General features: G+C 41.1%; 2 protein-coding genes across 4 annotated transcripts in view; both read right to left on the bottom strand.

Moving 5' to 3' along the window:
* The window catches only part of AKAIN1 (A-kinase anchor inhibitor 1), a 33,584-nt gene extending 26,232 nt beyond the window's left edge, over positions 1-7,352 (bottom strand). Inside the window, exon 1 of the mRNA XM_051774136.1 lies at positions 3,719-7,352. The gene's annotated coding sequence lies outside the window, so the exon portion shown is untranslated. The remainder of the gene's footprint in view (positions 1-3,718) is intronic.
* A 134-nt stretch (positions 7,353-7,486) lies between these two features.
* ZBTB14 (zinc finger and BTB domain containing 14) lies at positions 7,487-13,676 on the bottom strand. Of its 3 annotated transcripts, none has more exons than XM_051773631.1 (3): positions 13,225-13,676; positions 11,215-11,295; positions 7,487-10,809 (listed from the first exon to the last, which is right to left on the bottom strand). In XM_051773631.1, exons 2-3 carry the CDS (start codon positions 11,215-11,217, stop codon positions 9,466-9,468), a joined length of 1,347 nt encoding a protein of 448 aa, XP_051629591.1. In that variant the 5' UTR covers positions 11,218-11,295; positions 13,225-13,676; the 3' UTR covers positions 7,487-9,465. The 3 variants fall into 3 exon arrangements, with proteins under 3 accessions (XP_051629591.1, XP_051629601.1, XP_051629607.1); XM_051773641.1 differs by lacking the exon at positions 13,225-13,676 and adding an exon at positions 12,460-12,574; XM_051773647.1 differs by lacking the exon at positions 13,225-13,676 and adding an exon at positions 11,929-12,421.
* Positions 13,677-17,259: the final 3,583 nt, after the last annotated feature.

Below are 17,259 nucleotides of genomic sequence, written 5' to 3'. Positions count from 1 at the left end.
CTTCAATTAAAACATTTCTGTCTAACATAACTCTGTTTATGATGGCAGTAATGACATTTTCAAGTAAGAATTACAGGGTTGTGGTTTGGTGGGGGTTTTTGTGTTGTTTTTGTTTTTTTGGGGTTTTTCTGCAGATCGAATGGCAAAACTCGAGCATAAGCAAACTTGTCAGGCACCGTAAAAAATGTAAGTTTTAATTGTTACTATATGTATAGTTATAGATAACTGTTAGTCTAGTAACCAAGTCCAGTTATGTTCAGACTTCTAACTCATCTGAAATACAAAAGAGTAGAGCTGCTCTTTCCTAATTCCCAAGCTGACAGTTGAAATCTTTTTCCTTACTTGACCCAAGATCAAGAAATCCAGAAACAAAATTAGAATATACATACACATACTTTTTTTAAAAAATCAAGTCTTTCCAATAGGAGCAGTCAATGAGATCTTATTGCTTTCCGGGGTATAAAGTTTTCTGCACAGTGCTGAAAAGTTAAATATTGAAAGCTTACACCAGCATTACAAATTTTATACTCAAAATCCTGGTTTAAGTTCTATTTTATACTTTAAGAGCATGAATATAGTGGTCATTGTTGTTATAAATCTTACTGGATAATCTGGACAAATTAGTAAAACATTACTGGGTAAAATATCAAAATCAATAATAGCTGTAATATAAAATAAGGCATTTTGTAAAAAGAAAATATTCAAATACCATTACTTCAGATGGGGAAAAAAATTGTTAAAATCACAGAAAACTATGAGAAATACCAGAGAACAGAAATATTTTCAGGTAAGAATTTCTCACTGAGAGAAGGCAACTCTCAGCAAGGAATACCTTCTGAAGCCTCAGCTACACAACTCAATAACCACATATAAAATGCATTAATCTGAAGTATGTACCAAGTGGAAATGTATGAAAACCTACACATTTTATTTTCAGGCCTTCAAGTGCATTAATATTTATATATTAATATATATATTTATATATATATTTATAAATCAAAATCAATCATTTGAAAGTTTTAAGTTTATCACAGGATCCTAAACCAGAAAGACAGAAAAAAACAACTCTTGTGATGAAATCAGTCTAGCTGACATCACCTAATGAAATACACAACCTACTTTGGATTTATATTATTTGCAATAACTAAAAAGAGTGATTATTTTTTACACAGCAAGTGACCTAAAATAGATGTAAATAACTATGAGGAAAATATTGTTTACTTCTAATACTTGCAAAGATTAACTTATGTTGAAAAAATACATTTTTCATCCTTTTGGGATTACAGTTTTGTTCTTCAGTAAGTTAAATACCTATTGTCTTTTATTAATACCTCTTTTCTCCTTAATTTGATCAATTTGTCACCATTCAAGGCTGTGTAGGATTGTTGAATAAGAGGTAAGCAGGGTCAGATTAACTTAAATAATAACAAAGAGAATAAAAGCCCCAACTTCAAACCCCAAATTCCATTCATCTGAAAAAGCAGAAATGAAGCACAGATATCCCTCTTCGAAATCCCATAAATCTACCAGCAGTGGGTGTTGCAAAGGACTTATGTCTGATCCTTTCTGTTGTCTGGCTGCTTCTCGCAAACCGTGCAACAAGTGCTGTGTTTCATCATATGGCATTCAATGTGGTGCCAAAGCTGGCAAGTCCTGCTCCATTCCTTTTCCTAACTCTAGCAATGTGCTCCTGCCACTTACCTTGGGTCAAACCTAATGAACAAGGGAGGTCAATTTAAAACTAACTCACTGAAGCACTAAATTGCATTGTTATAGGAATACACTCAACTGGCTTATTCTAAAGCCACAAAAGCCACTAAATCCGAGGCTAACAGAGGAGGAAACAGGTGCAAAAGGTAACAGCAAAAAAAGAAAGAATGGGATAACCCCTTTTAGCAACAATTTGCAGTTTTACTATGGCAGTTGAAACACAAAGCTGATGTCTTAAGAGGTAGCTCCACAATAACTGAAGTCGTTCTAAATTGAGGCTGCTCTTCCACTGACCCTAGCACCAAGGCAATCATGTGGGGCTAATAAAGTTAAGAAAAAAAATGCCTCAGAACAGTCATTATTGTTCAGGTGCTTCAGCTCTTCATGAATTGGTTCACTGAGACCTTACAGGAGTGCTACTGCAGGCAGAAAAACAACAATAAACTGCAGCAACCACAACTTTGGTCTTAAATCACTGTGGATGTGATTCCTTGACCTCATTTAGCTCTTTCGTTAACTCGAAAACAGGGAAACATCTCATGATTTAGCTGTGCCTTGGGCATAAAGCCTACTGCCTTGGTGCATTACTTCTCTTTTTTTGTTACCACCTAAGACAGACAAATAGGTTCAAGCTAAATAGAGTGCCAAGCCTCTTCCTGTGCTCAAAGAACCAAGGCTAGATCATCTTTGGATCAAAGTCAATAGCTATTATTTTGTTATAAATAGTACATACTGTCCAGCATATTAATGAGTAACCAGAATATTAGATCTACCACAATTTTATGCATGGTAAATTCTACCTGAAGAAACAGGTGGAATTGTTTTGAGCTTCCCTGGAACCTCTTTACCCTCACAAGTACTCAAAAATAAAGAATTCAACAGGAACAAAAGAACATAATTTAGCAATGAGATTTGTCATGACAAAATAAACCTTTAGGGGGTGAGCTGTCACTCCTTACACCAGTTTAAATGAGAAGGTCCTGTTCCTTCCTCTTTGCTGTTTACCATCATCCCTGTTCTTACCTGAATACTTTGATCACTTACCTTGCACTGACAGAGAAGTTCACCAGACACCTTTCTGAGCAGGAAAGGAATCAAGAAGGAACAATTAAGCTTTACTATACAAAGTATACTTTGCTGTGCCTTTAGAAGACTGTACTCTCAAACAGCAAGCTTTATAGCAGAATGGAAACAAATAAAAACAATGTTTAAATTTAGAAAAAAAAAATCATTGTAAACTATTCTTCCATACACAAGAAGCCACTCTCTATTCATTTTACATCTTTGCAAAGCAATCGGATCAAATTCTACTGCCATCTGAGAAAACATTCCTTAGTGGCCTAAGCAAATCTCATGAAAACTTCAGTTATTTTGTAACAGGAAATGGGAGAATGCTAATGGGTTTATCTAAAGTATAAAAAAGATGGATGTCCAGGTGTAAAGAAAAAAAGTACTAAATGTGATTAGCTATAGACAGTCAGTATAATTTGATATATCAAGCATCAGAGTTACATGACACTTCATGGCTTTCATAGCCAGAGAATCTAAAGCTACACACTGATTCTAAATGCTGGAGATTAAAGTAATGGAAACAAATAAAAAAATTATGATCTGAGACTAGTGACTTCTTAAGCATTGAAAACATATTCTTTAATATAATGTACCCTAAATGTATTAAATACAAAATTGCATTCAATTTGTAATAGTTTAAGAAATGCGGTGTTTAGAACATTTTCACATTACTTTCTTGCCTTTACCCCAACACTTTTCCTTTACTTTGCCCATGCAACCTTAAACACAATAGGAACATGTGAACAAGGTCTGACAGTATGTAAAATTAGAACTAACATTTTGAAAGACAGCATCCCGAAAACTCTTCTCTGTAAACCCTAATTATGCTGATGATGAGTACAAATCAGACAGAAATCACCTGCAGATAACTGATAACCTCAGTTATCAGTTGAAGAGAAACTCCCACGTGGAAGTACACACAATCTTGTGTCAGTACCATTTCCAAATTCTATAGTAGAAAGAAGTGAGGTTTTGATCTCAGAGTGGAGCTCTAGTATACCCCATCCTCCTGTTTGAGCAATCTGCAGAGCCACTACAATGCTTTATTCCTGTAAGCACTGTTTGTAGTACCCTGGGACCCTGAAAAAAAAGTGTCTTTATTACTGAAGAATGAAAACTTAGATGCAGGGAAGCTTGGTCTTTAGAATATTTTAAAAGACAAAAATACTCTAAGTTCTTAGCATATGCAGGTTACTTAAATGTATAAATAGGCCATTGGGAAGAAGTCAGAAAACTACAAGTGTAGGCACAGTAGTGGTTTTAGTTATTGTTTTCAACAGAAGGGTTTGCATCAGAAAAGACATTTTTCTAAACAGAAGAAAAATTCTCATGTTTTGGTGGAAAAAGTAGAAAATAGCTCTCATGATTTAATGATTTCATAAAGATGATCTATATCCAATGCATTATATCTATTTCTCTTAGTTCTTAGTTCAAAAATTACTAATTTTGGCTATTTCAGGTTTCTTGTATTACATTTAAAAATCATTCCTGAGAATAGGTGTCTCAACTCTTATGACACATATTTAACAAATCTATTCATGGAAATTCTCCATCTGTTCTGAAATGAGTAAGAATGTTATTATAATTGTTTTAGATCTATATGAAGACAAATGACAGACCAACTGCAGTAATGGAATTTTTAATGAAATGCGCAAGTTTCTGGCTGATTGGGCATATTGCTGTGATCTAAAGACTAACTGTTTGAAAAAGATGAAAATTCCTTAGATCTGTCTTTACCTTCCAGGTAGAATTATTCTGTTCTGTATCAATCTGCAAATGTTTACATTCAGAAAAGTCATCTGTTGTAAGCAGATGTACTCTCCTGCGTAAATGCTTTGTCCTTTCTGTAAGCCTAGAGGTATCTAAATTTATAAAATACTTAATAAAAGATAATCTGTCCCTAAAAATATACTCTAACCTTAGGGTAGACTTTCTGATATAACCAGATATTTTATTCTGTATGTCACACAGACTCTATTAATTTTAAGTATTCTTACTTAATGGAATAACAAAAGTTATCTCTACATTAGAAAACTGGGGCCTGATCTTCAAAAGAACTTGTTTGGGTACCTAAATGGCAAGACTTTAGTATTTTGTAGCTTATATGAACAAACAGAAACTGATCCACATGTTTGCTACCAAAGTGAGTGTGACGCATTTCCTTTCACAAACTGACCTCTAATACTCTAATCTCCAGGTTTAAATCTTTCTAAAAGAATTAAGCAGAAAAATAAAACCAGAAGTACTCACTCAACTGTGAGTTGCTTCATTTTCTATTATTTTTTTAACTATTGATAAATGAACACTGTGTAAAAGAAGGGGTGGGGAGTGGAGAAGGGCTGAAAGGTATTCTTCCTGAACATTTAGTTTCCAAACTGAGTTGTGCCAAATAATCAGCAGCATACCTATGGCTAACACAATTAGGATCAGAAATTAAGCAGATACCAGAGGACAAAATGTGTTACTTTTGTTCCTTTTTCTCTTAAAAAAAACCCCGAAACAAAACCCAAACAAAAAACCAAGCTATTTTAAGAACACACAGTTAAAATCACAGAATAGCAAAGTTCTTATTTCAAATATTTCTTTTCACTCTAAGTTAGTCTTTTAAGTGCAAAGCCTTTTAATTAAATTATTATACTTCCTTATATTTAGATCTTTTTGCAGCTGAGACGACTGTGGTTTAGTGTCTCATCTGGTGCTGACCTCACACAAGACAATCGCCAAAAGAAGCTCATTTCACATCAACTAACATGTTGCTGCATTGTATACATGTAAGCCCTGCTTACACAACACCTATTAATATACTTAATTCCCATACACAGAGGGTTCCATTGAAGCCACATGGTCATGCAACAACACAAGATGGATGGAGGTTCAGTGTCAGCCAAAGAGAGTAACCAAGTGTTTGCTATCCTATGTATATTAAAGACATAACTGACTCTGATCTCATAAACCACAGATTGATAAGTGTACGTTCAGGACTAATTCTATACATAACATTTTTGCTACTTAATTTGGAGAAAAAAGTAATCCATATTCAATGTTATTTTAGCCATCTATTTTCTACAGCATTCTGTCATTCCTGCATGCACACCAATTAGCTAACTTGCCTGCTCTTCGAAAACTTTTAAGGAATGTTAGACTAGTCTGGCCCCAATACAGTCAACAGCAAAATTCCCTTTAGTCAGAGAAAATCTCATCCACTGTCTCATAAACTCTGAAAGAAGCTGCCATGCCATCCTTGTAAAAGCAAAAATAAAAATTTGCCCATTACTCAATCAATATGGTTTACAGCTTACTGTTTATCAGGTTGGAAAACCTCGGTGGCTCGGAGCTGACACACACCTGCTTTTATACACGATGTCTTCTGGCACAGATGAGAGACAGAAGTAGTAGTGTCTTAAGATGAAGACAGATTTATCTGAACTTCACAGACAGATCCCCACAATATATAAGTGAACCTCCCTTCAGAACATACACAACAAACAGGTTAATTTAGAACACTAACAATAATCTATATACAGCTAAGGTTACATCCACACCTTCTTTCTGAAACCTCTTCCAAAACTTTAAACTTAAGTATTCTAGGCCTTCTCTCTGCCTTGAGTAAAAACAACCATGGAGAAAACCAATTATCCATTGGCTTTCAAAAAAAGAAAAAATAAGGTAATTTTACATCCTTAAAACAGACGGTGGTAGTAGGAATTGTCAATAAAACTTTCAATCAGCTTCAGAAATATAACTGAGCCTTTGCCTTCTTAACCAGTATTGTCAGCTAAGCAGTCTTCTGACACTTAAGCACCTAAAAACTAGCAGGAGGCCGAGGCCCCTTTCAAAACCTTTGACATGGAGACAATTCAATTGACTTCATTTAATTTGATCCTGTCATAGACTGTTAAGACCAAGTCTCACATAAGGTGTTTATACTTGTCCAAGGAACATGCAACAATAACATTTGTTCATGCCTCTGCACACTTCTGTATTAGATTATATATAATATCAATCTGTCCCAGCTTTTAAAAGCTACAAACATCACACAGTCCTTATAGCTGTTAACTTTTCCGGCCACACAGAATGTTATCACACTTTTGGTAGTGAGTCTTTTAATGCAAGCCTGTTTTTCTATAACAATTTCAAATTCACAGCCTGACTGTTTGTGCTCGAAAGTCAGGGGGCAATATTCTTTTAACCGTAAGACTTGAGCTCTGTCTTTCTACTTAAGTGCCTGCTGTCCCATGAGATCCATTTTAATTTATTACTTTCCAAAAAACCAACTAACCAACCAACCAACCAAAGAAAAAACAAACCCTCCCTCCCCCCAACAACAAACCAATGAAGCTGTTCTTGAGAGGTTATTCAGCTTATCCCTCAGCTTCAAAGCAGAATTAACCATATTTAAACCATTCCTAACACATGTTTGTCTAACCCATTTTTGAATGTCACCACTAGTGGAGATTGCAATGTTTCCCCAGGCATTAAACCCTTTAAAAGATTTTTTTTAATGTAAATGTTTACTGTTGTAATTTAAGCTCATTGCTTCTTGCACTTTTCATATTAGACCTAGAGAAAATTTACTTTCTTCACATTTTACACTTTTGAACTCTTGTTACAACAGATCTGTTTTGTATGTTCTTATCAACCCCAATTTAATCTAGAAAAAAAGTGAACACAATTTTAGATAAGAAAACATAGCACAACTAATATATTTAGAAAAAAAACGTAGATCCTATTTTGGACCTACTATCTTTATATCTATGATCATATACAGTAAAACATTTTAACAATGGTCATTTATCATGTTCCTCAAGAGAACCAATAAAATGCAATGAATACACATCCTCTGATGTTGCACAGGTACAAAATGTATAGTTTGTTTACAAACTAATATTACTGAATGTAAAATGAAGCAACATTTTAAAAAAATATATTGGTAAAGGTCCGAAGTTTACATTTTCTAAAATATTAAGTTCATGTTTTATTTACAGACCAGCGTTCAAACAATTACTGGCATTTTAAGATAACTGTTTAACCTGATGAGTACATGAATAAAACGAAGCTGTAAAAAAAAACCTCAACCAAACAAAAAAAAACCCCAATGATAGAAGTTCCATATAACAGTTCCAAAAACACTTTCTAAATTTCTTTTTAGAAAAGCAAGATGTGATGTACCACACAGTAACTTACCAGAAACTGACCTAACACTTCCATATGCTATAGGTATCACAAGTGACCAATGTTACTACAGTGTGCCCAAGAGTGTGGGGTTTTGCCCATTCCAACTTCAAATGAAGTTTTCACAACAGTTGTAGTATTTACAAATTTAAAATAAAGGCTCAATATCCCTTTGGATTACATTACCACTGTTATTGTGTCTTCTCTTGCTGACTACACACAGGAGACTGCAATCCAAAGACAACTTATTTTGTTGACTCTGTGAGTTAACTATTAAATTAGCAGCATGTACCCCAGCTTATCTTAAAAAAAAAAAATAGGCGAGACTAAGCAATTGACTAATACCGAACACTCACTCTGGATCAATTACAACTGAATTCACTCACTGAAGTGTCTCTATTGCTGAGAGGTGGTGAGTTAGAAGGTGGAAGCTTTTAAACTTGAACAGGACCTATGAGCTGGTAAGACAAGCCATGACACAAACCCCAGCTGAACACTGTGGGCAGGTATGTGACAGCCTGTGGCTGTGCTCCGCAGCTCCAGGAGTCTGGCAGTGACAGGTCACTCACCAGTGCAGCTAAACCTCCTGTGCTCCCAGAAACACTCCTTTACCTTTACTGTGCTAGGTTAGGTGAACTGAAAGCTGCATAATAAAAAGCACAGCCTCAGGCTGTATTAGCCTAAACTGATTTCTACTGGGTTTGAGTAAGGAGTACATCTCATCCATGCTGCACCCTTTTCCCTTTGTGGCCCAGTCCCAACTCCAGGGCCCTATATAAGAGTGAACACAAAAACAAATGAGGCAGACTTTTTTACCCACTGAAGGGATTGGTGAATGCCATGACGCTGCTGCTTTGCCAGCCAGAATCACTGTGAATAATGTAGTTTTTTCAAGAAATCAAGTATTTCATTAAACTTGCCACCTTGATTAAAGTAAGAGGGTATCTGGGGGAATGGAATAAGAAGCAATTTCATTCTGATCACCATCCCACTTACACTCTACTGTACCTACCTACATTAAGTGGAAAAAGGAGGAATTAAAAAGCTTAGGGAATCAATGTCTGTTTCTCAAAAAATTATAACACCTTTAGAACTATGAAAACCAAGTATTTCCTTTCCATGTTTGTGATTTTTGAGATTTCAGCACTTTCAAACTTACTGATTCTCACTGATTGCAATGTTATGTTGTATGCAGTATTCCATACTGAATGAAATAAGTATCAGCCAGCAATTATCCCTGTTTTATAGAGAACTTGATCACACTCTCAAATTAAAGCAGGTATTAGTGCGCTATACTGCTAATGGCAACAAAATTGCTTCACATTCTAAGAATACCCCTCTCTGAAATGTTTTAAAATACCTAACCAAGTGATGCTATGTATTCCTATGTAACATTCAATTCTTTAAAAATATGATTTCTTGAAAAAATTCTCAGTCTAAACGTATATCAACACTAGATTTTGTTCATTTTCATTTCTTATATTATTTCTGATAAAGTTTTTGCTTTAGATCTTAACTACAAGCTATAGTTTCTAATTGCTGCTCTGCTTCCGCAGCCATGGCTGCTGCCTGTAACTGTTCTGTTTCACTCTGGATGGAATTGGCTGTAGTAACTTGTTTTCTTTCACTGTGCATATTGTTCTCATGCCTTTTTAGGTCAGATGCCTTAGCAAATGCTTTAGTGCAGGAACTGCAGACAAAAGGTTTCTCTCCTCGGTGTCTTCTTTCATGGTCCTTGAGATGGGACTTGTGCTTGAAAGCCTTATCACACATATGGCATGCAAATGGCCTCTCATTACTGTGAACTCTTTCATGCTTTTTTAGATCTGGTGCGCGAATAAAAGACTTTCCACACACCTCGCAACTGTAAGGTTTGTAGCCTGTGTGTATTTTCAAGTGCTCTTTCAAATGAGCTTGCGTGGTAAAGCCCTTTGTACACATTTCACAAACAAACGGCCTATCAGCAGTGTGTAACTTTTCATGTTTTCTCAATCGCGCTTCGTCAGAAAAGGTCTTGCCACAAGCCTGACATACAATATGTTCCCTGTGACCATAAAGTAAGTACTCAAACTTCATATCCCCAGCTGCCGTGGTCCAGCCAGGTGTCTGTTCATCTTTCACTTCACTTATGCCATCGTTAAATGTCAAAGCCTGAGGGGTCTGAGATCCTAAGTCTTTAGATTCAGTCGTTTCCATAGGCTCTACTTCTTGGCCATAGCAGTTTACTTTTCGAACTTCTTCACTTCCCAACTCTTTCAGAATTGCCTCTTGCACTCTCAGGGTAGTTGTTGGTGACTTTCCATCTTCCTGACTTGGAGGAGTTCCTTCCACTGTCACATCTGATGGACTATCATCATGATCTCCAATTTCTTCCACCTCATCATCTTGTGTATCATTGGGTTCTCCCATAGGACGGTTTATTTTTAGACAGTACTTGCTCTTGGACTGTGTGTTGTCTTCAGGACTAGAAACATCACGTTTTTGAGAGCAGAGTTTATCGAGAAATCGAATACCGAGGATCTGGCCTGAAGACATCATCAAATTTACATCCTCTTTCTTAACAGATATCTTTGCAGTATACATGTAATTGAGAACTTCCTCAAAAATATCAGAACGAAGAAAATCTATTTCTATTACTGATGAACTATCAACTTCCAGTTTTTTGAAAAGCTTTTTGAAGTAGGTACTGCAGGCAGCAAGCACACACCTATGGGCTCTGAACTTAACATCTTCAACCACAATAGCTATGTCACAAAATTCTCCTTCCAAACGTTGTTCATTCAATGTTTTCAGGAACACAGTTTTGTGATCGTCGTCATTATATTTAATGGTTTCAGACATACTGATGAAAAACTCCTGTAAAATAACAAGGGAAAGTTTTGTAATTTTTATAAAGCAGTCTGAGTCATAAAATCCCAACAGACGAAACCATTTACATACTAAAAAAATTGTCAAATAATTTTTTTCTTAATATGATCAGAAAAAGCTTTTAGATTATACAAGCATTACTCTGAAACTTATTTTAAAATTGTAAATACATAAACGTCTTTCCTTTTCACTTTACAATTACTCAGTTTTATTTATTGATTCAGTTATACAAAACTGGAAACCTCCTCTGTGAAACTGCAATTCTCAGTAAATGTATGATCCAACTCTTAAGTAATTCTTACAGCTAAAGAAAACGTTAATACTAAAAATGTGTAAGAAATACTCTGTGTCAGCACAACAAACTGAATGTGAAATATCAAATATAAGCCTTACCATGAACAACGTGGGAAATTTTCTGAGCAAATGATTATTAAATATTTGACAGATTAGCCCTCAGACTGGGCCACCTTCAGCCTGAAAGACAGGAAGATAATAACATTTCAAGAAGTTATAAGATCTATTCCAAAAATTATTTTAAATTTGTATGTTAAAACACAGCACTCTCAATTATTTTATGTTAGACAAAATGCACTGTTAAAATACTCAGTTATTTTTCAGTGGTACTACAGTTCTACTGCATAAACTGCTCTGATAACGTTGATATAAATCATGTGTTTACTTTTCTCTGGCTACTGCACTTCCCTGGCTCCACTTTCCTGCTACTTACTTCGCGCTACACCTAAAAGTCTGAAAAACCTCCACAGGAATCACTACAGTCAACCCAGTAACCAACCCATCAAGAAGCTGATTAGTCTTCTGCTGAACCAGAGATTTGAGCAACCCTAGCAGAGGGTCTGGCAAGCAGATTGGGCATCCCAAAGGACAGCAGACTGTGCTATGGGCAGATGAGCATCAAGGACCAGGGAAAGAGACACCAAGTGTACCAGATCTCCAAACAATGGAGATATCCAAAGAGTAGAAGCATAATGCCAGACACATAATTCAAATTATTTAATCCCAATCGCTGGCATCTCATTGTGACAGAAAAAGGAAACATAGCATAGAGGAGGGAAATTTAATAATGGTTCAGAATAAATCCTCCATCACCTGGCACAGAGCTGCTGGGAACTTCTTTCCTAAATTCTATGACATTCTACAACAGGTATGATGACAGGTATGCAACTTCCACTCTTGGTGCCGTGTGTTTCACATGGTATGGGAACGTTTGACTCACTACAAATACCTTTGCAGGTCTGGCATCTCAGCTAGTGTTCCTCGCTACCAAAAAAAAAAAAAAAAAGGAAGACCACAAAAGAAAACCAAGAAACGCTCTTGTGTCTTGTGTATTTTTCTGGGCTCTCTGAGTCTGCTGGCCCACGAAAACGTTATCAATCCAGCACCAAAGAGGGCAAGACAACCACTATTTCAACAGGCTATGTTTGGAGCTCTTTGTAAGCTGGGAAAAATGCTTTCTTTTCAAACAAGTAGCAAAACGTCACTGCTAATAATCTAGCAGCAATTGCACCCTGTTCTGTTAAAAAATATGCAATTTTACTGCAGTTCTGTTGACATTTACTGAGGGAGAATTAATTACTGAGGTAATTGTCTGAATTAATTCTGATTTATTCCTTCACACACTTTTTACACTGCCGCTACCACCGCCGGGACGTGGGGAGGTGTGTCCGGGGCTGTGCCTGCTCGGGACGCGCTCGGTGCCTGCCCACGCCGGTTCCGGCGGCTGCTGTGCCCGTGGCCGCGGAGGCGCACGCCCGCTCCACGCACCCGCCGGCGGGGACGCGGCGCGGGCGGGTTCCCGGCGGGGACCAGCCCAGCTCCTGCCGCGCCGCCCGCGCTCCCGGACCGGCGTCGGGGGCGCCCGCGAGCGGCAGCGGCTGCTCTCCGGAGCGAGCCCGGCGCTCCCGCCGCGCCGCCTCACGGGGCTGCGCAAGGACGGCGCCCCGCTCGCTCCCTCCCTCCCTCCCTCCCTCGCTCCAACGGCTCCCGCGCGGCTCCCGCCGCCTGGATGCGGCGCCCCTTTGTTGCGGTGGCCGCTGCAGCGCGCGGGGCCCGCGCGCCACAGGGTGCGCATCCATCGCTGGACGCGTCCTCGTCCTCCTCCTCCTTTCCCTCTCCCTCCCATCGCCTGCGGGAGGCAGGCGCGCGAAGGCTCCGAGGCTGAAGGCGGGGGACGCGCCCGCGGCGCCGCCATCTCACCCAGCGCGCGCTGCCGGGGCTGTAACGGTGGCGGCGGCGGCGAGCGGGGGAGGGATGGGAGGGAGGAGGAGGAGGCGGAGGGAGGGAGGGAGAGGGCGCGCGAGGGAGAGCGCGCGCGCGCAGCGCAGCGCCGGCCCGGCCGCCGCGCGGGAGCAGGGAGGGGGGAACCGGGAGAGGGCTCGCGCTTACCTGCCGCCCGCGCGCGCGCGCGGAGCCGCGCTTCCCGGGGGAGCGGGGGGGGCTCCGCTGCCGCCGCCGCCGCCGCGCGGGAGGGGCACGGGGAAAAGGGAAGGGAGGGAGGGAATGGGGGGGGGGGAATTTGGGGAGGGGGCTTCGGGGGGGGGCCTGCGCGCGTCTCTCCGGCCGTCACCGCCGCCTCCTGCACGAGCACTCCAGTGCGCGCGCGCGCGCGCCGGGGGCGGGGGGGTGGGGGTGCGTGCATGCGCGGTGCGAGCAGAGGGCGCGCCTGTGCCCGGGGAGCGCGGAGGAGGCGGAGGCGGGGGCGAAGGCGAGGGGGGAACGGGGGCCGCGGCGCGCCGGCCCCTATCGCCCTCCTCCCCCACCTCTGGGGGGCGCGCACCGCGGGGGCGCGCGGGGCGCAGCCGTTCCCTCCCCGCCGCGGGCACCCGCCCCGCCGCGCCTGCGCCAGCCGCGTGTGCGAGCCCGGGGCGCGGCCATGGCCTCCCTGCCCCGGCAGGCGGCGCACGGCCGCGAGCGCGGCGCGGGCTCGGCCCCGAGCCGGGAGCAGCGGGAGCGGCGCGGCCGGTGGGCGGCGCTCGGGGGCGCGCCCGCGCGTCACCGCGGAGGGGCGGCGGGAGCGCGAGAAGCTGCGGGAGCTGGAAGTAGATGGACTAGCTGGAAGTAGATGAACTTCAAGGTCACTTCCCACCCAAACCATTCTATGATTCTGTGAAATCTTTTAAGTATTTCTGAATCCTGTACAAGAATTCTCTCCAGCGTGGAAGAAGCTTCCCTTTTACAGTTTCACAACATGCTAATTCTTTCTTCGACAGTGCCTAAAACACTCCTGCAATAAACTTCTTACTCCTGAGAAACATGTAGCTGCTGTTCTATCACACTGAGCAGCAAATCGCACCATTTCGTTATGCTCTCCCTTCCTGCTCTATCTGTACAGTGGCTGGTGCAGTGTGGACATGCCTAATTTCTAGGGCCGGGTTCTGCTGTAATGTAAGTAATCAGAATTAAACTACTAGTGGAAAAAAAAATAGGATCTTATGAAAGGTATGGCTATCCATTTTTTATCACTGCTTTTCCTGTGTCATAGGCTACTGCTGAAATGTGTATTTTTGCCTGTTTCAAATTGTATCATTAGTAGCTCCCACTGAGATACTGTAGTAGAGGAAGCCTACGTTCAATATCCAGACTAGGTAACTATGCATTGTGGAGAAGAAAAAATTAAGCATTGTTACTGTCTAACTGTGTGTGGTGTGTTGAGCCTGGCTGGGTCTCTGGTGCCCACCAAAGCTGCTCTATCACTCCCCTCCTCAGCTGGACAGGGGAGAGAAAATATATTGAAAGGCTCATAGGCCTAGACAAGGGCAGGGAGAGATCACTCACTAATTATTGTCAGAGGCAAAACAGACTCAACTTCGGGAAATTATTTTAATTTATTATAAATCAAGTCAGAGCAGGGTAATAAGAAATAAAAACTAAACCTTAAAACGGCTTTCCCACACCCCTCCCTTCTTCACGGGCTTAACTTCACTCCCAAATTCTCTTTCTTCTGCTCCCTGCCAGCAGCACAGGCGAGTGGGGGATGGGGGCTTTGGTCAGTTCATCACACATTGTCCTGCTGCTCCTTCCTCCTCAGGAATAGGACTCCTCACACTCTTCCCATGCTCCAGTGTAGGATCCCTCCCACAGGAGACAGCCCTCCATGAACTTCTTCAACACGAGTCCTTTCCACAGGCTGAGTTCTTTGCAAAGTGTTCCAATGTGGTACCCTTCCATGGGGGGCAGTCCTTCAGGCACAGACAGCTCCAACATGGGTCCTCCACAGGGTCACAAGTCCTGCCAGCAAACCTGCTCCAACATGAGCTCCTCTGTCCATGGCCCCACAACTCCTGCCAAAAGCCTGCTTCAGCATAGGGTGACCCCCACAGGGTCACAGCCTCCCTTGGGCTTCCACCTGCTCTAGTGTGGGACTCTCCATGGGCTGCAAGTGGATGTCTGCTCCACTGTAGACCTCCACGGGCTGCAGGGGGGCAGCCTGACTCACCATGGTCTGAACCATGGGCTACAGGGGAATCTCAGCTCCGGTGCCAGGAGGACCTTCTTCCCCTCCTTCTTCACTGACCTTGGTGCTTCTTTCCACATATTCTTTCCACATATTCTTTCCACAGGGCTAGTTCTTTCACATATTCTTCCTCCTATCTCTTCTGTTTCACAGTTCCCCCTCCCTCCTTAATTACATTATTCCCAGAGGCACTACCACCGTTGCTGATGGGCTCAGCCTTGGCCAGCAGTGGGTCTGTCTTGGAGTTTCCTGGCATTGGCTCTGTCAGATACAGGGGAAGCTTCTAGCAGCTTCTCACAGAAGCCACCCTTATGTCCCCTCCAGCATCAAAATCTCACCACACAAACCCAATACATTGTGTCACATTTTTCATTACATATGAATGTTGCACTAGGTTTTGGAAATAAAAAACAAAAGGCAAAGGTCACAGAAATTCCGGCTAAAGAGACCTGGGCTTGAAAATATGTACTATTGATGGTGAAGCATAAGAATAAAAAACCTCACATCTCCACTAGCGTGTCAGTTGCCAAAAACGAAGTATTTTTTCAATTTACTGGAAGATACCCTTCTGCAGAAAAGGTGTTTGGATCATGTATCTGATTGAAACACTCTTCCTATGAAATTACACTGTGCCTATCTAACACAGATTAGTAATCAGGCTTTGAAGTAATTTTGCTGTTTTCCTATCTGATGAACTAGACTGTAGATGCTGTGAATATATTGAACCAACAGGCTGTTTCCAGATTGTTTGGATTTCAGGGATATCTGTAAGTGATAAGAGCCCTTTGTAGGATGAGCTTGTTTTGTTTAGAAAATTGTGTGACAGGAGTGAAGAATGACAAGTGCCACTCTTTGTAATCATGTGTGAGGCATTGGAGGTGGCAAGCAGGGAAGACTGAAGGTTTGCATCTAGTGTGTTTGAAGTGGTGACTGATTTAAAATATATATTAAGTATCACTGGGTTCTCCTCTATTTGAGATGGTAAGGTTCATATCGTCTGTATGAATTACAAGTGGCAATAGAAATATGATATTATGGCCAGTTGAAATTGTATCTTGTTCTTGCAGAAATGGTCATCATACAAGGACATAGATTTCCCATGTTCATTTTTTGTGGGTCAGGCTTCTAGTCAGGCCAAATTGACAAAAGAAAGTGAAGGTACAAATTGTCCAATATTTGTGAAAGGGTATCAGACTCTGTTAGCATATTTCCACGTCAGCAAGGACGGTCTATCTAAGCCCCCTGAGAGTGTAAGTGAACGTGCTAGAACAGAGAAGCAAAGTCAGGGAGCAGATGCTCCTTGCAGTGTGCGTTTCCCATAGCAACCTGGCAGATTTCCCAGCAGGAATTTGCGTATGAGTTAGTCATGTTTTTGCATCACTTACTCTCTTCTATATTTTCAAGTATCCCCACAAAAGAGGAAATAGTAGAGACAAATGGGGAGCAGCAGAGCATAGATGATGGAGGTTGGTGGCACAACCCCTGGCTAAGCTGTATGAACAGAGATGGCGAGAGGCCATGTCACCCTCCAAATGGCTGAACAGTGCTTACAGTTTGTACCTATGCCCAAAGGGGCACAAGTCCTTTCGAGAGAACTTGATCCAAAAAAACTTACTTAATACTATTGTATTCTAAGTATAAGAGCATTTTAATTACATACTTACCAATTAATTCTCGTACACATTGTGACATGTTTATCTACAGTCATGTATATTAACACATGGTGATACACATTTCTCAAAAGTTGTAGTAGGTAAAAAGATGTGGCCATGTGAACACAGCAGTTCATACTCTGTGCATGCACAAGGCATCCCAAATTCTAGTCAGGTCTAGCTGTAACTTATATAGTTACACACACCTCATTACTGTCCCTGTTAATGATCTCTCTGTCTCTGTGCCCTGTCCCCAGCCCCCCTACACCTTTTATGGGGTATATATTTCTTAACGTTTTGGGATTCGCACTCTAT

This window comes from Manacus candei, unplaced genomic scaffold (genome assembly GCF_025592945.1).
Source record: "Manacus candei isolate 608988 ecotype Guabito, Panama unplaced genomic scaffold, ASM2559294v1 h1tg000008l, whole genome shotgun sequence".
NCBI lineage: Eukaryota > Metazoa > Chordata > Aves > Passeriformes > Pipridae > Manacus > Manacus candei.
Note: the sequence above shows the minus strand (reverse complement) of the source record. Positions and strands in the feature narration are given on the sequence as shown.